Source organism: Micromesistius poutassou (genome assembly GCF_964030765.1).
Source record: "Micromesistius poutassou genome assembly, chromosome: 5".
NCBI classification, from domain to species: Eukaryota; Metazoa; Chordata; class Actinopteri; order Gadiformes; family Gadidae; genus Micromesistius; species Micromesistius poutassou.
The window spans coordinates 14,683,755-14,711,189 of NC_140275.1; the positions used below are offsets into that span (position 1 = coordinate 14,683,755).

The window sequence follows — 27,435 nt, forward strand, 5'->3', positions numbered from 1 at the left end:
GATTCTAGAGCAAAGAACGCCACAGTCCCCTGGGCTGCCAGGAAACATACAGCAACCGATTGATTAGCATATCAGTTCCAGCCTAGACTAGACCACCAACATTAACACACACACACACACACAGAGTGTGTACTAAAAATTACACTTTTTCAGGTAAACCCCCAAAGTCGAACACCAAATCTTTCTCAGAAAGGTTGTGGCACGCTGTACGCGTGTCAATGAATTGTGTGAGGGAGATGGTGTTGCTTTGAAGCATTGATTTTTTTTTTCTACATTAAAGAAAGTACAGCTAACTGGATGCACAAATCCCCCCCCCCCCCCCCCCCCCCCGCGGTCTACTTCTGCATGCAATCATGTCTCGCCACAGTGCCGCTCCTCCATGAGCCATGGCCCTGTGGCGACGCCCTCAAGTAGTTCCTCACCGGCATGGACAGACGAAAGGAAGACAGAGGGAACATCACCTCACAAAACACGCAAAAGGGAAAACACAAACGGGGGCTGCACACTTCCTTTTCCTTGCTCCTCCGTTCTTAAGTCCATCCGTCCCTTCCGTCAGATCCCTCCGCTCCCCCAGAGTCCCATCGCTATACGCGGCTGTCCCCTGCCGCGGGGCCCCCCCCTGCCACCTTGCTGGCCTCCTTCCCGGCCCCCTTCCCGCCGTCCCTGTGGGCCTTCCGGCTCCGGCAGGCGCCCCGGAGCGCCCCCCACTTGTGGCCCGTGAAGGTGGGGCTGATGGGGAGGTAGGTGAAGATGTCGTGCCGGCGGATGAAGTCCATCCCGAACGGCAGGTCGTAGGATCGCATCCCCTCCAGCTCAGAGGTGCTGGGGCCCGTGCCCCTCTTCAGCTTCCTGATGCCCCGCTCCTCAGGCGTGCCTGGAGGGGTGGGGGGGGGGGATAAACTTGTAAGATAACAAGCAAGCACATCGTCCTGAACGTTTAGATGAAGCTCCCATCTGCATAGTGAGTGAGGAGGACGACTGCTACTGCCAAACCAAAGAATGGGGAACCATAGAAAGGGTTTTTTGGTGGCAGCAAAGCGTGATAAACAGTGGACTTACCTGGTATAGTGTTGTCGAGAAGAAACGCCACCGAGCCACCGACAAACATAGCGGTGGTCAGAAGCACATTCAACACCTGGTCTACCTCGACGATCCCTACACACACACACACACACACACACACAGAAAGAGAGGATGAGCAAAGGCCTGCTTCCTCTCCAATGTTTCTAGACACGCTCATGGTGGGGAGAAAAACAAACTAAAAACGCTTCATGCACGTAAGAGGATTCCTTGCTTCCACAATACTTGTTGACTCAAAAATATATTTACTTTGGAAAGAAATGTAAGACAAAAACGTCAATGTAATCTCGTTTGGAAACGTTGCCGGTACTGTCCTACAGAGGGCGCTATAATGTAACAAATGTAAAAAACAATGGCAGACACCGACAAACCTTTAGAACCCACCCCAAACGTTATGTCCATATAATAAAGCACAAAAATTAAAAAAAAAATCATACGGAATCATACATATTGGCACTCAAAAAACATTGTTATGTCCTCTCGTGAGGTACGAGGTCCCAGCTGATTCCCCGTCCCTAAGACACACGGGGCGTCCCCTCCTGCCCAGGTCTGTGCGGTGCTCACCGGTGACCAGCGGGTTCTGCTTCAGATAGCTGGGCAGCACCAGGCCGAAGAAGATGGAGAAGCCCAGCACAAAGAGGTTGCGCGAGGAGTTGAGGTCCACGAACTGCAGGTTGGACAGGCCCACGGCGGTGATCATCCCGAACAGCGTGCAGAACAGCGCCCCCAGGACCGGGTCGGGCAGCGAGGCGAAGAGCGCGCTGAATTTACCCACAAGCCCCAGCAGCAGCATCATAGCGGCGCCGTACTGGATCACGCGTCTGCTGCCCACCTGGAGGACCAAAGGGAGGCCAGGTGAGAGGCGGCCGTCTGCAGAGCTGCCGAGTCGCAACCTTTCTGAGTTCTAAAGAAAGGGGAGGCTGTTTTTAAAGCGTAGTCGTGGTCAAGTACCTTGGTGATTCCCAGGACCCCGATGTTGGGACTGGACGAGGTGGAGCCGTTTCCGGTTCCAAACAGACCGTCGAGCACACAGGACACCCCCTCCATGAAAATACCCCTGGAAAAACCCAGTCAACCCAAGTGTTAACCAGGGTTTTGAGATGATTCAAATCACTTTCTAAAAAGGGCCCTAACAGTCCCACACATAACAAGACATACCCAATAGTGGGAATCATATTTTTGTGACTGATGTATGAAACAATATTTTTGGGCGGAAATTACAGTGACGATGAACATGAAAGTGGTTGTGAGACAGAGACAGAACTGCCCCACCTGTTGATGGCGTGGATCGGGGGTGGAGGCGCACAGGCCAGCCGTGCGCAGGCGTAGTAGTCCCCGATGGACTCGATGATGCTCGCCACCACCGCGCTCAGCATGCCGATGACGCCCGCCGTGGTTACCGTGGGAATGCCCCATTGAACTGTGGGAGACATGGGAGGTCAGTTAGCAGCCCATCTGCAAACAAGAAAACCCTTGAGGCTTAAGCAGAACAACGTCTCATTTATGACCGCCTCGGAGGAGGGTGTGAGTGAGAGAGTGAGCGAGTGAGAGAGTGAGAGAGACTCACAGGGGTAGGGGATTTTGAACCAAGGGGCAGCGCTCAGGATCCCCATGCGTGCGTCTGTGCGGGCATAGTAGCCGTACTTGTCCTTCTCTGGCGGGAAGACGTCGGTCGCCGTGAAGATGAAGCATGTCAGCCATGACACGAGGATGGCCATGATGATCTGGAGAGGAGAGAAGCCGTATTAAGCTCCTTGCTTCATTTCTAAAGGGTGCACACCAATGTGTGGGTATTCATGTTAAAAGGTAGGGGGAAATTGATATAAGTGAAGTGAGGAACTAAATGTGTTGAATCGTTAAAGGTCATTAAAGTCATGCGACAGAAACATAGAAGCTACAATAATTTATAAGAAAGAGCAATATATAATAATAATAATAATAATAATAATAATAATAATAATAATAATAATAATAATAATAATTCAAAAATAAAAACATTCCATTTCCCGCCACCAGGGGTCATAATCAGGCTGACTTGTATTACTGAACATAGGAGTCATGTAAGGCAACCGAGAAACCATGGATGGATAATCCACGTGAAATTCACGTGTGTCCAGTTCACAAATGAACTATGACTAGACATATCAGACAGTTGTGTACTACTGTATATATTTTTGCTGTGGAAGCTACTGGAGGTCATGACTTCCTCATGTTCGAGAGGGAAAATAGGCATCTTTCTGTTGCGCAAGGGTTTCCTTTCTGCAACCCTCCAGTCCTTCTTATGAAATGGTGCCTTCTTGGCCAGGTCTTACAGAGAGAGATTTACAACAAGACTAACCTGGCAAATTAAGGTACAAAAATAGATACATGGGGGAAGCAAGGGAGTGAGTCAGTCAGTCAGTGAGCCAGCCAGCCAGCCAGCCAGCCAGCCAGCCAGCCAGAGAGCAGGAGACGAGACAGACACATGATGCGTACGAGTGTGTAGACTTACTGGGAACATCTTAAAGACCTGCAGCCTGTACACCGTCCATCCCTTCTTGAACTTGTAGATCGGCAATGGAAACTGGACATTCCTGGCGTACTGGGAGAAGAGCAGCACCAGGAAGATGGTCCTACAGAGAGGCAGAACCAGATGCGGGTCACTGGGCGGGTTTCCCAGGGAACCGGCGGGGTTCCACAACACTTCACTCTTGAGGACATTTGTGAAACGGTTCTCCTCTACATTTGACCCGCTAACACCGAAATATAAACGAGTGCAGGGCCGTGGAAACGCTGAGAACTCACACACAAGCCAAATTGTGCGTATGCGTGTTTGGCTCTCATTCAAGAGCCTTGCACAACCACAAAAGCCTCAATGCCCCTAATGCATCTCCTAGAAGCGGGCCAAGTGTTTATATACATACTCACGGCATTTGTCTAACCGGCCCCCAGACACATTTCAGCCAATCAATTAGCTTAAAGGCCTTCAACAAAGGGCTAATTGGAGGTCGTGACCAGACGATGCTGCCTTCTGGGGAGAGCAGCAGCCCGAGGGCTACAGCGGGAGCAGTGAATGAGGAGCCAGTGCTTATACTAAAGATCTAGCTGATACCACATTTGAAATGACAATGAAGTGTCAATGTGCAGTTCGTTTTTCACACAAGAAAAGGGCATGGGTGCATTTTTAAAGCCTTTACAATGAAAGCTCTGTCAGTTCCTATCGGTTTAAGAAGACTCTTCCCCCCCCCCCCCTCTGTCCCCCAACATCAGTCCCAACATCAGCCTAGCTGTCTGTAACATAACGCAGGTGAACCGGGTTGTAGTGTCTCTGAATTGGCCGTCTTGGTTCTGAACACCAGCCGGGTGACGGAACTGAATGCGGGAATCCGCATTCAGTTCCGTCACCCGGCTGGTGTTCAGAACCGAGACGGCACCGAGGAGGCCGCGGTGAGGAGCAATAAGGGCCGTGTCCGCTTACAGCATAGCGATGCCCCAGTGTTTCCCTGCCCTCTCCCCGGCCGCCTGGAAGCCAGACAGGCCGATGAGGGCCACGGTGGGGGTGATGGTCAGGGGGCCGATGTACTTCAGCAGCACCCCGGGCAGGCCCAGCGCACCGATGCACACCTCGATCAGGGACGAAACGATGATGGCGCCCTGGATCTGGAGCGCAAAGAAGACACGAGTTAGCGGGAGGCGGGTGTGCATCGCACGCCCGAGATAAACCTTGCAAAGAAACGTTTGCTACACCTTATTCCATTTGGGTCTCTCAACGTATGATGTTGGACTACAAAGTACAAAGTACAATGTACAAAGTGGTTGAACTTTTCAAACAAACTACTCGGCTCAATGGAGTGTGACATGAGTTTTGAACACGCCCCTCACACTTGCTTCTATGGAACCCAATCTGTTTTTTTTCTAAAACCTTTACGACTGCAGATGACATTTTTTCAACTCATGGGCGGTAGGTCTCCTGTTCAAACGGGGGTTTGGTTCACCCTTAAAAGCCACATACTTGAAAACACATAAAGCCTGATCTCGTTATAGCCCTGGCTGCCTTCCAGGAGGTGGGGGCGGGGGGGGGGTATGTTAAATAACCCCCATTTAGCCCGGGACCCAACAAATGAACGTATATTTCTTGGTGTTTGATAAGGTTAAGTGTGTTCGGAAAACCAATTACTTTTTATTTGAATTGGGGAAAGAAAAGGTTAACTTGAGTTACCGGTGTCCGATACTTTTGCCCTTCAGCTACGAAGAACAAGGCTTAAAAACAAGGCTTTCCAAAGCCCACTGAGAGGAAAGCATCTTTGCTGACACAGCGTTCGTAGCTTTCTTTTACTTTCTTTCTTGCATGTGACAAAATACACTTCATTTGAGGTTTTACATCATTTCAACAATGTTGCACACAAAGTGCAAATGCACATTCACGCATACGCCTACCTCTCGTATCCTGGGGTGCCAGATGTGCTCTGTGTTGAGGAGCTCCGTGCTGTTGAAGTCAGGGACCACTGATCCAGGGGACAGAGCACAGTGACCGACATTAGAAACACAGCGTTTAAAGAAGATACTTCACTACAGAAAAGGTGCTGGAGGTCAGATCTGAGAGTTGTCGAGCGAAAGAGAGAAAGAGAGCGAGAATGGGAAGACAATCTGGCGTTTCTCTGCCATTGTGAGGTATTTTGTTCCACTCCGGAGTTGCCGGGTGTGCGAATGCGAGTGACAAGCTAGATGACAATTGGCTTATACAGAGGCAGATGTGAGCAGAACCGATATTCACACAGAGCATTTCACTCATTCATAGCTGAAGGATGGCTATGGCTATTTCTTACAAATTATAATCAAATGACAGCGCTTAAATCATTCTTACAGCACATTTAACAGATTTTGATTTTCAAGATGTCAAACGTCATCCAATTCAGGAGTTAGTGAGTGAAATAGATAAAGAGTTTACCTGTACTGTTGCACTTCCATTTATCCAATGATAGAATTGCCCTGGCTGGGGCGAGGAAGGCGAACGCACTGGCCTGGAAAAGAGGCAACCTGGGCAGAAACCACAAGAATACATTATCAATGAGGGATCCGAACCCATTATCATTAAAGCCAGCTTAAACAGCAGGTATGAGGATAAAGAATAGCTCCCCATGCGAAGAAGAGTCAAAACGCCATTTTGTATATTTCAGTTTTTAGATGACGTCTCACAGGCCACCATCATTATCACGTTGTAATGATCCCATACTAAAGGCATAGGTTAGGGTTACTCAATTTGTGACATCATGCAAGTGTAACTCTAATCCTATTACTAAAGAGCTGATTATTGTTCCACGTCGACACAACGCAAGGGGGTTTACGGACCCATTACATCCTTGCAGACTTGAATTTAATTGAATATTGTGATTCTGTTCCATGACTAACCCTCACCATAATACTAACCCTATAGCCCAACTCCAACTAACCCTCTTACTAATATCTATTTACCAACCTAACTCCATTACTAACACTTTCCCCCTTACTAACCTAACCCCATTTCTTCACTGTTGCTCCATACAGCCCAACATCAACTTCCCTTCACGTGCACACTGAAGGCAGCCAGACCGTCAAACAAGGCGCCAAGTCTGCGGAAACGAAAGAAACTCTGTCACAAGGGGCAGGAACTCAGATGTGCTGAAGAGGGCAACAAGGACTTTTTATTTTTGACAAATAGAGGAAGTGAAGTCTTATTAAAATAGTCCCTCACTCTGAAAATAAGCTGTATACCTGCTTTCCAACACGTGAGTAATCAGGTGCCATCTTACGTGGAAATGGGTAATGACGTCTACAGAGAAATGTACCACACAGTAAGCACATACTCACAGTAAGTAAGGTAAGGTGGTTTGAAACCATCTGAAAACCCCGCACCTTCACCCCTCTCTTTCCAATGACTTAAGAGAAGGGACAGTGGCCTGTACTGCCCTGTAACTTCTGAAATTATATCGTCTACCACAGCATAAACTAGTCAAGTGTGAAGTGATGAATCATGGATTACAAGTAAGGTAGTGATTATGATTTTGTTGTCTGTTTTTGGTCTACTGTAGAAACATGGCGGTAACCACATGGTGGGCTCCATTGAAGAGGACATGCTCCCTATATAGGTTTTGAAGAGCTATTTCTAAGGTCTCAAAAACACAACAATCCTATTTTTCATGTGATTAGACTCCAACTAAAACATAATGGATATTATATTCCATTTCTGCATTGTCCCTTGCATGGGAAGCCACTAAGTTCACTAATTCTGACTTTGTAAATTGTAGGACTGTTGATTTAACCCAACACATCAACAGCACATGGGTCCCCTCAGCTCTTAGTCGTAATGGGCTCGCACACACGCCTCAAAGTCCCTCGATGCGTCATCTCTGTTGACACATCACTAACCATGGATGGCTTCATCCCTTTATCTTTTTTCTCAACCACCCTCCCTCTTTCCATCCATCCCTCCTCTCCCCCACTCTCCCTCTGCTCCCTCCTATCCTCCTCTCAGCCTCCTCCCCAACTCTCCCCCTCTGCTCCCTCCTCTCCCCCTCCCTCCAGACCTCTGCTGCTGCCGGCTCAGCTCTGATCGCGTGTCAGGCAGGACAGGACAGTGGCAAACAACAGGCCGCGCGTCACATTGACGTTGGACAACCAGCAATTACACAGCCGTGTGCATGCGTGTGTGACGCCGCAAAATGGAAAGGAAAAAAGGAGAGCGACTCAGCAAACATCTTTGCATCTCCAAGCACCATCAAGATCATCCTCATCCTCCAGGGCTACAGAGCGTATGGTCAAATTTGGTGGTTTGGGGGGGGAGGAGAAAGGATTAACATTTTGCACCAATCAAGACCTTAGAGTAGAGAAGAATCACTAGAGACGGACAATGTAGTCAATCAAATGTTTCCCCAATTGTACCGACGCCACGGGCTCCTCTGTTCCTGGCAGCAGGCACAGAATAGTATCTAATCACGGAACACAAAGAAAACATCGGCCTCTATATGTGTTTGTGGTTCGTCTCAAGGTTTACAACTCAATGAAGAGGGGGTCATAACAGGAAGCACATTTGTTGACCGTCCGCATCCAAAGTCAAGGCTACTGCTTCCCCTCCGCCTCCACAAAAAGAATCGCAGATCCTCTTCTACAGCCCTATGACACAGCGGTCTCTTCCCAGGCGATCACTTGTAACGTTCAAAAAGGTTTATTTTTATCTCCCCGCTGGCTACGCACAGGGTCTTCAGGGCCAGGGCACTGGGCAGAGGCGATTAACCCAGCCACTGACGTGGGCCAGGCCACGTAGGGAGACGCACTCGCTCGCCAGTTCACATTCGATTAACACTAGAGGGGGGTGATGGGGCCAGGAAGCCCTCCGGGCCGCTTACAATGAGTCACTTCTGGTGCCACCACACAGACGTCTGCCACACACACACACACACACACACACACACACACACACACACACACACACACACACACACACACACACACACACACACACACACACACACACACACACACACACACACACACACACACACACACACACACACACACACCTCTCCAACTGATACAAGGTTTTATTCCCATCAATTCTCCATTTGTTGATGTCTCTACAAGGACGAACCAAATGGCCGGGCCCAGGCCGTCTGGGTCATAGCCAGGGCCATATACCTCATCAAGAGAGAGCTTCTTTTCTTATGTGATTCATGCTGCCTTTTGTATAATACTCGCCCAAAACCTTTGGTTCGTTGAGAATGGGGATCAACAGCCAAGGAGCATGTCTGGAGACTGCTCCTCACCCACCTACACTATAAACTATTCCACCTATGTCAGTACCTTGCTGTATTATCATGGAATAAACCATCTATTCAACCTGTCCAGTTATACGAACAGCTTAGAAATAAGCTGAAATATAACACACACACACACACGCACACGCACACACACACACACACACACACACGTTATCTCTGTAAAATAATAACTATGAACCTGTGGGGGCAACGCAGGACAGGCCTGACACCAGAGAAAACAGACCTACAGAGGGAACGGAAGGACACCCGACACTTGAATCATGAGCCCAATTTTCCCAGGCCCAATCCAAAAAGAACCATATCTCACTCAGTTGTTAAACTGAAGATGTTGAAACGGTGGTTTCACACACTGTGACCCAAGATTACTTCACCCATTTGCTATGTGGATGAGGAGATAAGCAGAGTGTAGAGACCCGAGTGAGTAACCCTGTCATGGTCGATACACCAACGGACATGGTAAAGGCAGGGTAGGTATGTGTAGCATCATGCAGGGTGAGGCAGCACATGTCCGTCCATGTACATGGGGACACACCTCAATACCCATTGAGGCGGATGCTTCTGGGTTTGCTTGAGCGTGACACATATATTTTGCATGTTACAAAAGCTAACGTGTGCTGTTGTGTAATAATCCCCTTAAAATAATGGCTCTCAGGTAGTTTCACAGATTGAAGCTATATCAATGGACTTGCGAGGACGTTCCTTATGAGGCTGTTTGTCAGGCGTGTCCGTCGGGACAACGCTGGTATCAAATAAATGAAACGAACATGAACTATGAATGATTGACTGGATAGTGACTAATGCAAGGAAAGGTTTGATTTACGTGGCAGTAACGAGACATACACATACCAGAGGGCGTCATTCAACAACTTTTAGAAGACCAGCCTCTCGCAGCCATGCGCTGAATTGTGATCACATGACACGATGAGCTCGGCTGTGCACAGTAGAGAAAGCCAAGCAGGCGAAGCAGAGAGTTTGGTATGGGAACATTTCCAACGACCATGGCCGTTATAAACACTGCAATGCCTTGAATGACAACAACACGGCCGGCTTTAGCTCAGGAGGTGTGTGGTGTCCCTGAGCAAGACGCCTCACCATAATTGCTCCTTACGAGCTGGCTGTCGCCCTGTGTGGTTGACTCCGCCGTAAGTGTGTGAATGTGTGAATGAATGGGTGAATGTCAGTCAACACTGTAAAGCGCGTTGGATAAAAGCGCTATATGAATGAGGACCATTTACCATTTAACAACACAACATCAACAACAAGAGTGAGTGTTTTTAGCCTCTGCCTGCTGGACTGACACCGTCGCTGGGTTGAGCCTATACCACTGCGAGGAATATGAAATGGTCATGCCTTTGATCTGTCTGCTGGGATCAGCCAAGTGGAAGTGACACTTCCCAATTTTTCATTGGATAAACAAACTCAATTGGTTAGAGAAAGTCATCTGACGTCTACAAAGCCCTTCTATCAAGCTGAGACAGATTCCTTATTCTGATAGTGGAGGCTGCTGGGGAGGGCCTGCTGTGATAGCCAAGCCATGTTAGATAGGCCAATCTAATAAAGTCAGTATCACTGAACGTTTCAAACCACTAATACAGTGGGATGAACTTAGAAGAATCACAGCCTGCAGCCTGCATGGCGTTTTGTGTTTATTAATTACAGCTTTCAGTGTGAGCACAGCTGTTGCATAGGCCTAGGTTTTAAGGTTTTTACTCTTGACTGTGTTACAGACTGAAATCCTGGTTATTACGGTTTCTATCTTTTCAGATTTATTTAAATAAAAATTGTATACAAATTGATTGTATTGATTGTATTTCTGGAAGGATGGTGAAAAAAGGGAGTTAAGAGCCCCGTTCTGGACAGTGTGTGGGCGCGGCGTACCTGCATCCTACGGTGGTCTGGATCAGGGTGGTGATCCCCACACAGAAGAAGATGGTCCCTATCAGCTGGCTGGTGGCCCACTGGTCGTAGCCCACACACATGGCGTCGGCCAGGAGGAAGGGGACGGCGATGGTGCCGCTAAAACACGTCAGATAGTGCTGGTGGGATGGAGAGGGAAGGATAGTGTTGGTGTGAGTGAGGGAGGCTTTAGTTATTTATTTAATTTATTTAACCTTTATTTATACTCGAAAGATCAATTGAAGGGTGACCCTCATTTGCAATGATGTCGAGTCAGCAAAAACAACAATACATACACAATATACAATGCAAATACATCAGATAGTTATACTGGTCTGAAGATTTCATCCAATGTAAAATTCCAAACCCCCGCCCCCTCCTCCTCCTCCTCCGTGTATTTACACACACAATAGCATTTACTTGCATTAATTAACTTGCATTAATAATATAGCCGAATATTTCCCTTATAAGTCAGCATTTTCTTTACAGAGAATGAAACGCGTCTCTCCCAGGTAATCCCAGGATTCGTTTTTTGTGGCCCTGGTGCATCATGGACAGCTTATCCCAAACAACAGCTGAATGGTGAATACACCTTATAGATCTATGATGTCATCTTTCATGTAAACTAGCTCTGTTCTTTGGTTTTTATAATACATCCATATTGATTCTACGCTCACGGACAGAGGAGCTTCTCTGCTTGATCGAATAGAACTTAAAAATGAATGGTCGCATTGAATTCAGATTAAAAGATGAAACGTTTTGTGTTTTCTCGTGTTTCAATGTCATGCCAGGAACCCTTCCATCATTGCAAATGAGAACATCTTTGGGAAATTCCCGGGAAGCCTTTTTTCCCAATATGAATTCCCAGCACTGAGACTGAGGTTTCGTGTTTGCCTTACCTGTAGGCCAAGGAAAACACACAGGTACCACGGCGGGCAGTCTTCGATGGTGTAGATCATGTCCATCCTTCTGGCATCCACGCTGTCAGTACTGTCCAACGTCTCAGACATGGAACACTATTGGCACGTACACAGAAAGTTGATTAATTTGACATACACATTGTGCATTTTGATGAATGGATTTGATCATTTAGCAGACATTTTTATATAGAGTCGCTAACAATGTACCCAGTCCACCTTTTGCAATCCCCCTGAGCAGGATGTCCAACACTTCACTCATTAATGACATGCATATTAAACAAATACTGCACTATTAGCATACATATGTATTTATTTGATGTGTGTGAGTTCACTTTGCAGGACAAAAGCATAGCAGTGTCATTGTGAGACTTTGTTAAAGTGTGTGTATGTGTTGGATTCTTGCTCCTCTGCACATGGACTTTGTAGAACAAAACTAAAATGCAGAGTCACTCTGACAACTTGATAAGGTGCATGTGTTTTGAGGAAGGGGAAGTGTGTGTGGTGTGTGTGTGTGTGTGTGTGTGGGGGGGGGGGGGGCAGAGCCCCCAGCGATGACTAGAGGCAGTATTAGCCACAGCTCATATGTCAACATTTGGAATGCAATAAGCTAATATGTAAATCTGACAATACAGTTTTTTTCCTTTATAAAAGGAAGAGGCATGTGGTAAATGATAGCAAAATGTTCTCCCAAGGTTATGAGCTCATTCTATAATATCCATTTGAAGGACTGATATCCAATATCCTATAAAACAGACAGACAGACAGTGGTGACAGAGGGAAACAAAATGGATCAGCTGAGGTAAACCTAAATGTGGAGGCTGACCACACTCTTTGATCTATGCGTTAGTCAGAACTAGGCCAACTAGACTTTGGCTGACAGAAGAAACCCTGTTTATTAGTCTGCAGACGTACCTTCTCTCCTCCTTGATTCTCTTTAGCGTAGACGGCCATCAGCTCTGTGTCCTCCGTGTCTTGTTCTCCGTTCGTCTGGCTCACCCCGTTCACCACCACCTACATTATGGTAAAGTGATGTTGAAAGATAAATATTTTTTTTTCTTTTTACACACAAATACAATATACAGTATAACAACATATACATACATACAGTCCCATCTGGGACAGCGTTTTACATGTAATTTCCATGCTCTCTTATGTCATCTCTCTGGTTTCCCTGTCTTTTGTGGTGTGGCCTGGATGCGAGGCAGAACCAAGAGAGGTGTGACTAGTAAAGTGAGCACTTGAGGAGCCTCGTCCTAACATGTCTCAATGCAATTAAAAAATATCTATATATCTATATATCTATCTCTCGCATCCAGGCCACACCACAAAAGACAGGGAAACCAGAGAGATGACATAAGAAAGCATGGAAATGACATGTAAAACACTGTCCCAGATGGTAAACCTTCATTTAAAGTGGACAGGAAGACATGGACCAAACATTTGAGGACCAGGAATCACATGTCCTGTGGAAACCAGTCAGCCCCAGCGTCATGCTGCATTCAAATATCACCGGCCCGTGTTTTGAGTGTGGCCAGACTTGTCCACTCTGATTTATTCTATTGCACATTTATGTGCTGGATTTGCGGTTGCTTGAATAAGATAACCAGAAAAGAACACCATCTGATGTGGTCTCTATAATGGACGTGATACCAGTGCCAAAGGCCCTGAATAGACATTGTGGTGTTTTTAATGTTATAGTCTTTAAAAGTAGTGTCTTAAAAAAAGCCAGTAATTAACAAATGGCATTTGGACAATAATAAAATCAATGCAAATTGATGTCCAGCCAAACCTGTTTATTCCTCACGCTCTGGTTATTGGATTGAGAGCGACTGATTTGTCAACCAGAGTTGCAGGACATACAGTTCATAGTTAGGTCAATGTTAATCTATATAATTTTTAAGCAGGGACAGCAGTCGCTCAACCATGCACCTACCACACGCTGCTTTGGCCAGAGGGACAAGCCAAAGAGGTCGAAAACAGAGGAAATGGAAGCAGCTGCATCTAACACGCAACAACAGGCTCTGGAAAACACATACGCACGCAGGCAGGTTTTCTGCTTACATACACACTGCAAGAGTAATCGCAGGACTCACTGAGTCAGAGGGCGTCAAAGAGTGACTGAGCAGAGACGGGAGGGGATATAATAGGCATGGGGAAAAGTACTCAAGTACTCTAATCCTTTAATTACATGGGCAGGCAAACGGTGTTGAGTTGACGTAAAATTATCCCCCGCCCATGCAAGTGTGAAAGCTCCCAAACACGCATACCCACCGGAACGGGGTAGAAGTCGGCTCCTCGTTTGGTTTCCTCCTCATATTTGTTTGCGTTCCCGTCTCCTCCTCCTTCTATAGATTTGGAGGTTGTATTCTTCCCCACGCCCATTCTTCTTCTCTCGTCTTGCCACTCTTCCTTCTCCTCCTCCTCCTCCTCCTGCTCCTGGCTCTGCGCCTCCTCGCCGCTGTGTCTGCGGGGCTTCGCTTGCTCCCTCTCCGATGGGAACACTGAAGCCGTCTCCGTCACCCCGATGACATGGTCCAGGATGGCATCGGCTACCGGAGGAGAACGAGGGAGAGAAAACACAGTTAAAAGTCACGCGTTATGATCGGCCCCGTGGCACAAAACTCAGTACACATATCTAGGTGAAGTCATGGTGACGGAACGGAGCTCCTTCAGACAAAGACGGAGGAGACGAGGTCCCTCGGCAGACTACCTCGGAAGCAGCGGTCAACACTACCCCCCCGCTGGCAGACCCATTGATCTGCTGGATGGCGGTCAATAAGAATAGGGCAGAGACACTCGCAGGCGAATCGACTGGTGGAGAGCGCTTGGTTTATGTGCAGCCACGCATGCAAGGGCTACCGGTAGTTTCAGAGATTGGGAGCGAGGAGAAGGAAGGAGTGACAGGAAAAGATTGATGGCATCGGAAGGGCGAGCAAAAAGAGAATACCGCGTCAGGAAGAATTAGAACGAAGGACAGTGGGACATGTGATAAAGAGGACGGGAGCACGATAAAGGAATGTTGCATTGTGCGTGTGTGTCTGCCCTCGAGCCGTCCACGATATTAAAAAGGTATTTAAAATAAATCACTATAACATTAAAGGCCTTTAATGACCGGGGAAGAATTTATAGTAATTTGCTCACCACATTAAAATCGCCACACCCTGTTCCAATCTGTTGCAGTCCGTTAAGATTCTATTGAATTTCTATCCAAAACCACACTAAGAGTTCCACCAATTTCCCAGAGACAATGAGGTACTGTGGTGGCTATTACATTTAACCGTCTTTGACAAGGGCTTGTCAAGGGCTTGTCAAGGTCTTAGCGTTGCCCGTGTCCATGGGAACAGAATACAGCCTTGACTGTCTCAAGGCTGAAACCCAACTAGCCTGCTGGGTAAGGAACACTTGAATGCAAACTCATGACAGATATCATGCATCGTTGCAGACTTATCCAGTTTAGCAAATGTATTAATCATTTCTACCATCTACAGGCTTCTTAAAGCTAAGGTATGGGGAATTTTCAGAACCCAGCCAGAGTGAGCTGGATTCGGATATCACTGGCCTGTGTCCCTTCAGGCGTCCCTCCAAAGCCACTCACCGAAAACATGTGACTAGATTGCTAGCTTTAGCGATAGGTCTGCCGGGCCTTGTGGACGACTCCGGTCGTGCTCAATGGGAGCATGGGTAGAGTGCACGCAGGTAGCCTGCTAGGTAGGTTGACAGACAGGTAAGCTACTCCACAATTTCATTCAGGCTGAATGAAATGATTTGACAGATTTATTGCAGGCCTGCATAAGACACAGACACAGGATTACTCTCCTTTTTTTTGACAGGGCATTTTGACTTATTGAGCTGTCGGGAACAAATATAATTTCAACAACTATGACCAAAAATGCTTCGATAATAAAAGCTGGTAATAAAATGGAATGGATCCACTTATTGTTCCATGAGGCAGGCCGCTTCAGATACTGCAGATAACATTTTAGTTGTGCTTTTCCATGAAACACTTAATTCGATTATATTACCCGGTACTATGTTCAATCGAGGATGAGAGTATATATAATTTATTTAATGACCTGAGCAGTTAGTTGTTTCCATGCCAACATAATACAGGCTAAGCACAAATGAATGAATTATTGAATACGAGAACAAAAATGAACCTAGGCTGTGATATAGAGGGCTCGGTCCATGGAAAGACATAAGCCAAATAAACGTCTTTGGCCATGGTACTTTATGAAAGCCCCTTTATCTTCTTGACCGTTTCCTAAGCCCCTCTACTGATAATCTCTCTGCAGCATCTCTACCCACCCACCAAGCCCCCCCACCCCTTCAGTCTTCCTGCCTGATGCAGTGTTAGGTGTTGGGATAGTGGCAATACCTAGTGGACACTTCCCATCGCTCCTCTCGAGGTGGGTGGCTGGGAGCATCTGTGGGGAGGGGGAGCGGGGGGGCAACAGAGGGAACGGGAGGCAGAAGATGCGGGGGACAGAGAGAGAGATAGAGAGAGAAGAAGGGACGAGAGAGCGAGAGGGAGTGAGGTTAGAGGGGGAGGAGGTAAGGAGGAGGAAGGTGACAATAGTTATTTTAGCAGGCATAAGTGATCATCAGCACAAGTAGTCAGTATGAGAGGGTGTGCATGACCCCACCCTTTCACTCCTCTGTCCTATGTTACAGAGCAATGGGCCAGGAAGTTAAATAATAGATACAACTTCACTCATCACAGCCCCCTGCAAAACAAATTTATAATGAAAAATGTTGCCCTTGATCTCAAACCATCAATCCACTGATACTGAATGTGAGGAGCAGGTAAGCCAATTTGGCTGCACAGCCGGCTACCATGAGTCAAGCAGACAGCAGCCAGCTTGTGCACCGTGGTGCGCACCCGTCTGGCCCACTACTGGCAGCCAGACACTTGATCACTACCAGAGGATTATGTGGAGATGCTGTGGTTTATGGCCCCAACATGGAAGGGAGATACGCAACACAGAGAAAGACCAAAAGAGAGAAATGATAAACAATGCTGCTCTGCCCTTTTGACAAGGCAATATGACGACATTTATCAGAGTGATGTCTTTCGACGAGTGGCACGTGTAATATGACTTGGAGTTATTCTCCATTGTGAGGATGATGCTGCTGATATTCTACCTGGCATCCCATCAGTGCGTCCCATATTGTTAAACCCATGGGAGGATGAACAAAAGAAGAGCAGCAATGGTTGGAACAAAAAGGTGGGAAGCAAAAGAGAGGGTGAGAGCAGGGAGAATCAATAGCCCAATGAAGGATTGCGTGCAACTCATCCCACAGCGCCGCGCTGACGCCTGGCTCAGTTGCCACGGAAACCCTTGGCAACAGAAGACGTGTACACGTGTTCTGTGCCGGATTCCAAAGGAGGGGCTGTGTGTGTGTGTGTGTGTGTGTGTGTGTGTGTGTGTGTGTGTGTGTGTGTGTGTGTGTGTGTGTGTGTGTGTGTGTGTGTGTGTGTGTGTGTGTGTGTGTGTGTGTGTGTGTCAAAGCTCTGAAACTGTGGTAAAGACTATCTACACCTCGGACCACCTGACTCATTTTTAAGAAGTGGTTCTGAGGTTCACATGGGGTCAAAACATTATGTGTGCTGGCCATTATGAAATCGACTGACTCAAACTTTTATACTTCCTACGATCTGTGTCATTTAATGGAGTCTGCATTTATGGGGGGAATTTTCATCAGGGGAGGGGGCGTTTGTTAATATTAATATGAATAATATTATTATTAATAATATTAATAAAATGTTTATAACATGAAAAGGGACACCAATCAAACACTGTCACCACAAGACAATCATTACAAGAGGATCCTCCAAGAGGTTTTGATTTCCCCTTTCTTGTTTTCCATTTATTGCTCAGATGAGTGTTCTGCTTTTCAACAAAAAAAAGCAGAAACGCCACATTCTTCCCATAATGATTATTTCCAAATGTTGTGGTATACGTGAGGCAAACATTTGTCCTTTATGAAAACCATTGTATTATTATGTAGTACAGTGGTCACAGACAATCCTACCATTTTATCCTAGGATTGACTGTGACCACTGTACCAAGTTGGCATAAATTAGACCAAGTGCAGAGCAGTGCAGCGCAACTAGAAGTTCAGCCAGGTTACAAGGGGTCAGACAGCACCCTGAAATATCACCGCCTGTCATTGTAGGCTAGGTCCTGCCATTCAATGTGTTTTGCCAGTCCGTTCAGTTGAAGATCATGTTACGGTTGTATCAAATTACAGGTGCGAAAAAATAAATTTTTACCTAAGAGTCTGCTTTGATGTAGACCATTACTTAAGGCGTTTGGATTGACCGGTTTACCCAAGGTGCATACTGCAGAAGCAAATTAAAGATTAAATAAGTGAGACCCACCCCCTGTTACGGGCCTTGATGACATGTGAAGTGAACAGGTTTGGGCACAGGAGGGCACTCATTAGCACACATAACACAAAGTACACATTAAACCGACAACACGTGAGCGGTTGGCTAAGTGGGAGGGGGGGAAAGGGGGTAGGCCTATAGGCAGTGGAGAAGCATGCAAGGGGATGTTTGCTGATCCTGCCAGTGGGGTATAGGTAAGGAGATAAGAGCCCATTATCGTGAGAGCACATGTACGGTGACAGGGCCAATCAGCGGCTTTAGTGTCCCTGCTAAAATTCTTGTTGTCACCAAACAAGAAGGGCTAAAACTACTTCACGCACAATTATCTGGGAGGGTGAATTCAGTTTGACGTTCGATATTCTGCCTTTTTTGCTCCCTCATCTCGAAAGTGAATTGAAAACAGAGACGACACATTTTAAGGGAGCCTTCTTTTAAAGAATAAAAATTGAACACCCATAGTTCCCTGTGTGTCACAGGAGATTACCTTGATATGAGGAGAACATTTGTTAAATATCCATATCATCTATCGAATAGTGTGGAATATTGTCCAGTCTCATCATCTACTTCAAGACTAATCTGAACAAAATCTGCCCTTTTTTAACAAGCTGTTTTTCAAGCGAATATCGTTAAACTAAAATCTCCACTGTGCACTTCCATCAGTTTTCGCTGTCGGGGCCCGGCGGCGGCGGCGGGGGTTGGGGGGTGGCCCTCGCGAGCCGGCGGCGGGCCCGGGTCTGTTCCGTCACATGCCACTTATTTCTACTCACTGCACCATTAAACATGCTATGTACCATAAGATGCCATGTAACCTAACATGCTTTAAGGACCAACATTCTCTGGAGCCTATGTGAGCCTGCATGACCACTCTCACATTTAAACCAACGCTAAAACAAATATGGGACAATAAAATGCCACGAAGAAAACCGTTGACAATATTGGGCCTTATTAAGCAATCTCCTGATAGGGATATTACAGATTTTGACCAACGAAGATCAGTTGCACCAAGATATCGGTGCATCTTTAGACCCCTGACAACCTATGTAACCCAATATCAAGGTCTTCGGCGGTGGGAGGAATCTTACATAAACATGGGAGCGAGAGAACAAGCAAAATATAAACAGAAACCAAATACCTTCTGGCTGGGTTATCATACTTATTTAACCTTAGTTATTCAGGCCACCTCATCGAGGTAAGGCACCTCTTTTGCAAGAGAGACCTAGATAGGGGTAGTATTAATGAGTGACATTTGGAGTTTAAAATGACTAGAGCTCTAGGGACTGTAAACGTAATAGCCAATTGTTGGGGCATACGTCACCAGCACAAAAAAAAATAGTTCTGAGCATTTCCTAGCTATACTTGTACTCTTCAGATCACGATGTTGCCATGATCATGATAAATGTAATGAGTCTGTAAAAGTCCATTTAGCTTCAGTAAATTATTCATTCAAGCTTTAGATCTAAATATCTCCTCTGGCATTCTGTTATCTACTCACGTGTACAAAGAGCTTCCGTGTCACATGGTGGTCCACAAACATCACATGGACCATGCAAAAATAACAAGAATTCCATCTTGGATGAGGTGACACTGAGAACAAAGACTATATTAAAGCTACAATGAGCAATTTGTGCCACCATACTTTGTTATGATTAAGTCTCAAGGTTCTCATCCATTTGTTGGACTACAGATCCCTATGCATGAGAACCATAAGACAATCAAAACAAAATAAATCAAAACAAAGTGGGGTGAACACAATGTGCTGCTTTGCAGTTTGAAGACAAAAATGTGGCAGGTCAACGTCCGTATTCCACATTCGATTGATACTTTATTTGAATTCTGTCAGGGTCAAATGAATCCACCTTCAGGTTGGATAAAAGACCTCAACTGCAACCCCACCAGACACAAACCTTTTAATAAAGTCACTGAACTGAGGCCATATCACTTGCTTTGTTTTATACAGTATAGTTGACCAGCAGGTGGGCCCAGGGATTGGGTTGTGCAACATGATACTTAGAATGTCCATTGGAAAGTTCTACAAAGATTTTCGCTTCAATAAATGTGAGTTATGTCACTATCTATAACCCACTGAGGAAAGCCCTTGCATTTGCATAATGAAAGTTACGAGCTGGGTATCTGTGGGGACATCTCCCCTCCTCCATATAGGAGAGGTTATGGCAGAGCTTCTGCAACGGTCGCTCTCTTCAACTCTGTGTGTGTGTAGCGGCTTACATTGTATTGCATCACAGGTGCCTCGAGAGAAAACAAAAGAGATCTTCAAGATTACTTTTAGTTTAAAGGCCGAAAACTCAGTTCATCACTATGTAGTCCTACTGAGCGACCTATTGACCACTATGCAGTGCCAATGAAGATGTGTCGTAAAACTACACAACTGAACTATTGCAAAGGTACGTTAAAATGTCCACACTGTAAGCAAAAAACCTGCATGATGCTTGACAATATGTTACTAAACGATTATTGAATGGGTTACAATACCACCTCCAGGTCTCTGGAGTGGGAGTTCATGAGAAAGGCCACGGCTTTGTCCATCCTGCTAGAACTACAAAGATTGACCCCTTATACTACGCATCCCATGACTCCACCTCCACATGCACAGCATGTAATCCGCGGGGTATGAATGGACTGTAAAAGGTTAGAAACATAAAACTCTCCTGCCTTTGTTCTCCATAAAGTACAACATGAAACACTATTAGAGTGTCTTGCACGTTGCCCAGGGAGCATGACTTCATGGAGACAGGTATACTATTTTCCAGGAGGCCCAGCAGTAATGCTGAAAGCTTTAGTCATCTACTGTGGTTCTGTGCAATTTGTAAATCCCCCAAAATTATTTTCTGAACCAAATCCATCCCTGTGGAAAACAGGTGAACTGAAAGGTTCCAAGGATAGAATCAACCTCATTTAGATAAATGTGTTGGACTCCCATTCAAATATCCACTGTCTAACAAGTGTTACAACCATGGACTGTATAATAATAATAATAATAATAATAATAATAATAATGTTGAGGATAATTTACCCGGCAGCTAAAACTGAATAGGGCCCTGACAGATTATGACTTAAAAGACAGCTCTGATGTGATTGTGTCACACTTGAATGTAAGGGGTATATGTCTAAAGGCTAGGAAATCATATTATATAGAAAGGATACATTATTAAGAGGCCAACAACCAAAATATTTAAAAGTGCCTTATCTAGGAACATCCCAAGGACATTTTAAGGCTTGAGACAGGATTAATTACTCAGTTTGTTGCAAGTTAGAAAATAGGTTTGACTAGGGTTAAAAGCCTAACTAGCAATGCACAACCTGTTCAACCTGTTACCTAGAAATGAAGTAACCTTTCACCATCACAAATAGCCTTAAACACTTCACCTCAAGAGTACATGAGCATGACATGTCATGCTCCACAGTGACACTACACTACACTATGTCACTGTTTGTCATTCATGGACTCAGCTGCTCAATGTATAATCATCATTCATCATGATTGCAATGGGGGATTTCACAACCCATTTATGCCTATAGCATTGCAATGGTTACTCGGTTCAAAGTTTATGCTAAGCATTCTTTCTCCTCATTTAGGTTGATGAGTAATTTCATATTTTGATTGCATTGTTCATCTTGTTAGATATTCATCACTATGTTTTATGTCCCATTGTACTGCCAAAAAAGGACACATATGTGCAAACCCAATTTGTGTGCTTCAGTATGAATCCCTTATGATAAGATTAGTTGGTATGGCAATACTGTTGTTACCACAGTAACAAAGTTTGCATCAAAATCCCTCAGTTTATTCTCCTTTTTGGGCAAACAGAAGTAAATATGAGATTTGTATTGACAGTTTATCGTACAAACACACAAACAAATACTTTGACCCAGAATAGTGTAATCTAAGTCACATGGTCCATTCAAAATAACAGGCGCAGGATTCCACTTGGGCGACCCAGTTCAGTGGGGCCGCGTGGAGGCTCGGACCAGTGTTGGCCCAAGCTGGTACACTGAGGGGTTCCATCTTAGCACATTCCTTTCCTCAGCGCCAACACGGGAGGTACCGATACCGTTATTGCCAGCCCATAATACCTGGTCCAAACAAGATACACACTGATGTACAACCACAAAGCACCAGCACAAAGGCCCTGGGTATCTCTGAATGAGAAAGGGGGTTATTAGATCTACCTTATGTGGCAAGTAGCGCACAATAACTGTCCCACCCTGTTCGGGAAATGTAACAGATTGAATCGCTTAGTTTAACTCTGAGATCCAAGTGATAGGTTTGATATGGGCTTGTATAAGAGAAGATGTGCCTTTTCAACCAAGATGGGAACATCAGTATTGTAGCAGTATCCCTAATTCGAGGGTCGCAATGTGCTTTTGGGCTATACTAAGTGACTTTTTTTTTTTTAACTTGTGAACCAATAACATACCACCTGAGTGTATTTGATATCCATTTCCCTCAGTTGACCACACAAAAAAAACCTTTATCCTAAAATCCGAAACGCATTGGGTGGATAGAGGTGAAAAGCAATTACACCATGTCCCCACATCTGGTGACGTGAGTGGCGGTTATCCAAGATAATTGATCCCTTCCATCCCAGAATACAATTCAATTCTGAAAAGGTGCCGTTGTAGAATAAAAAATATATATACACATCTTAGGTAAGCTCGTCTAGGCCTTATATCACCGTGCATCATCCAGGGTCAAACCGATGGGTTACATGATACAATATTCGACTTTTAGCTCATCTGACCCTGGGAGGATGTGAATAGGTAAAGCTTCTTCCCCCGATACTGTTTTGAGAGTACAGTTAAAAAAGTGTGATGAATAAAACATGGACTCACCTGTCTGAATAACAGCGTAGTAGACAGTAGCTGCTTCCCCTCTCAGCCGACGTTACGTCAATGTAACCCTTGGTTTTGTGGTTGGCAGGGCTTCTTGGTGGAGGGTAGTAGGCGACTAACTCTACCGGAGACTATCTGCAAACATGGGCGGAGGCCAGGCGTTCTCAATATCTCTTATATGAGATGTAAATTAAATGGTCCTTTAAGACAAATGGCGTTCACATTGATGCTAAAGTCGCACTGCTCACGCCTTTCATACAGACACAGCGTTGACTTGATCCTTATCGCGCATGCTCAAACAAACCTTGACGTCATGGTGACTACCCTTCGCTCCTCCCTTGGATCCTTATTTCCACCAATCAGATGCATTGCGCAAGTGACGCAACTGACTTCGCGTTATTGTCCTGTATTGTCTTTGCCTATTAGGCAACAGTCGGTCTAAAAAATATATATTTGATTATTTACGCATGCAACACACAACACATGATTTTTCCACCAATCTCACTTCCCTAGGTTAGGGACGTCATACGGAAAGAATATTCACGAATCCTGGATTTCCAGTTGTTTCCAATTTAGCCACATGGCCATCTACAGGATGTTGGCTGGAAACGCAGTTACTTAATTGCCCTCAATTCAAAGTCAGTTATGAAAGCTAGTTATGAAGTTATGAAGTCAGTTATGAAAGCTATATCGTTATGAAAAAACGATGTTACATGCACAACCCATATGTCGCAGCGTTATAGAAGCTACTGCTTATATAATGAATGTGTTTCATAATAACGTCATTAGTTGAAAACCAGACTATACTATGAGTCTATTTGTGTGTGAGCTCTGATAGATCACACTATTAAACACCTGGATTGTACCCAAATGCCTATTTCAGTTATACATAGTGTTTAAAGACGTGTAATGTATGTAGTGTAATGTAATAGATACATAATCAGATCTGGTTGTTCACATAGACTTATTGGACAAGATTATAGGATATTTCAAGATAAATCAGACCAACAATGGGGAATGGAGAAGAAAAGTCTCAAGACTTTTTTTTCTAATTATGTCAGATCACAAAGGTTTTATTATACTGTACAAAATACTGTAGCACTGACAGCCAGCATGCTCTTTGATGATAGTGAAACAAAATGACATAGGCCTACCTAAAGTCAGTTCATAAACATTGCTTGCTAACTCTCGTTGTTTATAGTTGTCCTGTACTGTGAATATGTCAACATCATTTGAGAGACCTTCCTTCCTTATCTCTACAAGTCTTCAAAAATATATTAATTTAAATAAATGTAGAACCAATTAAAAGGAATTGATCAAACACATACTGGAAAAAAAACAACTGACACCAAACACAGGCCCACTGAATGAACACAGTGTGCTATAACAGACATTTAGTTGAACGTCTCTGTCCCTAGACCACAGTCAAGTGCAGTACAAATTCAACTCTCACAACCTAGGATATGTATAATATTATCTATACATATATACATACACACTGCTTTCCATCAGTGGTGGACCAGGTGCAGGTATCTACAGTGCGCTTTTTTGTTGTTGCATATAGTAAATTATAATCAAATGTTTGTTCAAGCTAATTCACATCACATACGACAAACATGCTTCAAGTTAATTGTTTTTAATATTTTTTTGTGTCCCTCTGATTTGAATGCTAACAGTTTACTGTGGTAGCGTTGTTTTAATCACTGCTTGATGCCTAAAAAGAGGAGTGTGTATTCTGTGTGTGTGTGTGTTCAAATGTGAGTCTGTGTTTGTGTGTGTGTGTGTGTGTGTGTGTGTTTGCGTGTTTTTTCCCTGCTAATGTTTGCGCTAGAGATAGTAGCATATGTTCACAGATGCTACTCCCTTTTCCCCTCCCCCCCATTAGCACTCAGCAGATTCAGATGCAAAACATCCCAGGAGGAACCTGATCCACGAGATGCCCTGGCGCTGGATTAAGGCCACTGTGTCTCAGGTTCTGAAAGGTTCTGTGGCAGGATAAAGCTAAAGAAGGGCAGTGAGAGAGACCCTTGAGTGTTCGTTGTATGTCCCGCCCCTCCCCACCCTGTTTCTCTATCTACGTCTTGCTAACCTTATAACCTTAGTGGAAGGTTGAGCTTGTAGCCTGTGGGCACAGGGGGGGGTTTGGGTGGTGGGGTTCTGTGGAGATCAGAAGGTGGGTGGGAAGGTACATGTCATCGACGGAGGCTGGTGACGTAGAAGGAAGCCCTGGGTTCTAGATGACATTCTCAAAGAGCTGCATGGAGTTCATGATGTTCTCATCCTGAAATGGAATCAAATCGTTATGCACCACTTGTTAGATGGCAACGTTTTGCACCACAAGTATAATTCATGCTTATAGATCCCTTACCTTCTGACAGGTCTCAATAAACTCTTCAATGGTCACGACCCCATCTCTGTTTCTGTCCATCTTCTGTAAGCATTGAACAAATAGGACACTTGTCACCATTAAGTATTCCTTCAGCAAACACTACATATTTTGTAAGGCAGAATTTACAAATGAGTAGACTGAGTAGACTTGATTTCCCATTGATTACCATTATCTAAGACCCATACAACCATCTATGTGTTGAACTCCTTACGTATCACCTTAGGTGAACTTACGTGGCTTTTACAATAGACATTTACAACACTCTGCTTTTACAACACCTTTAGTGAATGATTAAAGAGGATCACTATCAAATATATTGTCAGAAGCCGGACAAGGATTTTCTTCCTTCAGCCTGGCTAAAAAAAATCGAACGGATTAGAGGTGACTAAAGGACATGTAAACATAAGTGTTGCATTTGAATGCCACCTTTGAGTGTTCATTGTAAGTCCCTCCCCTCCCCACCCTGTTTCTCTATCTAGGTCTTCCAAACCTTATAACCTTAGTGGAAGATTGAGCTTGAAGCCTGTACATGCAAAACACATTGCCCAAAAAGTGTGCAAGTGCACAGAACCTGGAAGAACTTGTCCACGTGTTCGGACGGCGCCTCGTCCCGTACACAGGGGTAGGTGTACCTCCCCATCATGTCATAGATGGACTTCATTATCGCCAGCATCTCCTAGTGAACAACAATGTCTCGGTGTCAATGAGTCACGAGGCTAAAACAACAACACTCAGCGTTATTATAACATCAACTCACACTGATCTAACGCTATATGTTTCTATAGTGAACCGGAGCCTGCTGAGATACCTCAGACTTCAACTCTGACATTTGAATACATTTGACCTGACATGATTGTTACATCTAGACTAATCACATCTAGTCCTATTATGTTATAGCAAAACTTCTGGGGGCAGACGGCACAGAGTCTGGGCCAGAAAACTGGAAAAATAAAAGGGTGTTCATCTTGCTTCCTTTTTCATGGCTCTTTCCATGGAAGGAAACTCTTTCAGAAGGGGATTTGAATATGTTTATTTCAAGTCTGAAACATGAGGCTGATTTGAAACCTTTACAGACAATAACACACATTGTTCAATGAGACTGAAGACTTTAGAGATTAATCTAAAGTCTGATTTGCAAGACTACATCTTATAACAGATACACACGAGACAAGAACTGTATTTCAGAATCTTCTCCTTATAGCAACAGCATCAATCTTCTGTTAGCTGTTCCTAAAGGCTCAGTTATGGTTCCACTTTGATGCAACGCAATGACCACGCAGACGCTTCAACACGGTCGTGAACCTGTTTTGGTTCTGCCTCAGGTTTTAGTGAGCGGACCAATCACAGCCCTTGCTGCTGTGGCGCCTCGATGCAAAGTTACAATTTTTGGGAGGCGCACGTCAGGCCCTTGCGGTGGACGCAAGGAGGGTCCACAAGGACGTAATGGGTCCATAAACCCCCTTGTGTTGTGTCGACGTGGAACCATAATTAAGCCTTAAAGCCAATAATTGTTCTTTGTCGATTATAGATCTGTACTGAATGGTTTCACACACTCTGGCCAAGTATACCTCTTTGGTGATGTAGCCATCCTTGTTGATATCATAGAGGTTGAATGCCCAGTTGAGCTTCTCCGTCACTGATCCCCTGAGCAACACGGACAGACCGATGACAAAGTCCTCGAAGCGGATTGAGCCATTCCTGTCTTTGTCGAACGCATTGAACAGGAAGTGAGCGTACGTTGTTGCATCTAATTTACAGGTAGAACAAAGAGAAAGGGGAAAAAAAGACAACATTTGCATGTCGTCCTTAATACTGTTCACACATACTACTGATTATAAAAAGAAAAGTACTGAATATAAACTAAAGACTAAAAAACGAAATAGAGAGAGAGAGAGAGAGAGAGAGAGAGAGAGAGAGAGAGAGAGAGAGAGAGAGAGAGAGAGAGAGAGAGAGAGAGAGGAGCTTTTCTAACCTCCTTGAGGAAAAAATTGAGAATAGATGGACTTGAAAGTTTCCTCATCCACCAATCCGCTGGGACACTCCTGCCAGATAGAGAGAGAGAGAGAGAGAGAGAGAGAGAGAGAGAGAGATAGCGAGAGAGAGAGAGAGACAGAG

General features: G+C 45.0%; 2 protein-coding genes across 4 annotated transcripts in view; both read right to left on the bottom strand.

The window, feature by feature from the left end:
* Positions 1-313: 313 nt before the first annotated feature.
* Positions 314-23,199, bottom strand: slc23a2 (solute carrier family 23 member 2). Of its 3 annotated transcripts, XM_084468583.1 has the most exons (16): positions 22,932-23,199; positions 16,065-16,113; positions 13,961-14,238; positions 12,602-12,700; positions 11,669-11,785; positions 10,752-10,909; positions 6,008-6,096; positions 5,497-5,564; positions 4,538-4,719; positions 3,572-3,692; positions 2,648-2,804; positions 2,353-2,500; positions 2,032-2,137; positions 1,645-1,912; positions 1,060-1,155; positions 314-874 (listed from the first exon to the last, which is right to left on the bottom strand). In XM_084468583.1, the coding sequence occupies exons 2-16, from the start codon at positions 16,111-16,113 to the stop codon at positions 585-587; spliced, it is 2,226 nt and encodes a 741-aa protein (XP_084324709.1). In that variant the 5' UTR covers positions 22,932-23,199; the 3' UTR covers positions 314-584. The 3 variants fall into 3 exon arrangements, with proteins under 3 accessions (XP_084324709.1, XP_084324710.1, XP_084324711.1); XM_084468584.1 differs by lacking the exon at positions 16,065-16,113; XM_084468585.1 differs by lacking the exons at positions 16,065-16,113; positions 22,932-23,199 and adding an exon at positions 14,400-14,515.
* A 1,965-nt stretch (positions 23,200-25,164) lies between these two features.
* kcnip3b (Kv channel interacting protein 3b, calsenilin) overlaps positions 25,165-27,435 on the bottom strand; it is a gene marked incomplete at both ends in the record, with an annotated part of 30,556 nt that continues 28,285 nt past the window's right edge. Inside the window, 5 exons of the mRNA XM_084468181.1 lie at positions 25,165-25,212; positions 25,300-25,362; positions 25,892-25,996; positions 26,889-27,067; positions 27,293-27,362. Of these exons, the coding sequence (XP_084324307.1) occupies positions 25,165-25,212; positions 25,300-25,362; positions 25,892-25,996; positions 26,889-27,067; positions 27,293-27,362 (465 nt within the window). The remainder of the gene's footprint in view (positions 25,213-25,299; positions 25,363-25,891; positions 25,997-26,888; positions 27,068-27,292; positions 27,363-27,435) is intronic.

Bases quoted from the DNA above. Each gene is read 5' to 3' on its own strand.
- slc23a2 (XM_084468583.1), bottom strand. From the start codon at position 16,113: ATGCTCCCAGCCACCCACCTCGAGAGGAGCGATGGGAAGTGTCCACTA. The intron at 12,701-13,960 runs GTGGGTATGCGT...ACCATAATGTAG, and splicing joins CCGACTTCTACCCCGTTCCG to GTGGTGGTGAACGGGGTGAG. The intron at 2,138-2,352 runs GTGGGGCAGTTC...GGGTTTTTCCAG, and splicing joins CCGATCCACGCCATCAACAG to GGGTATTTTCATGGAGGGGG.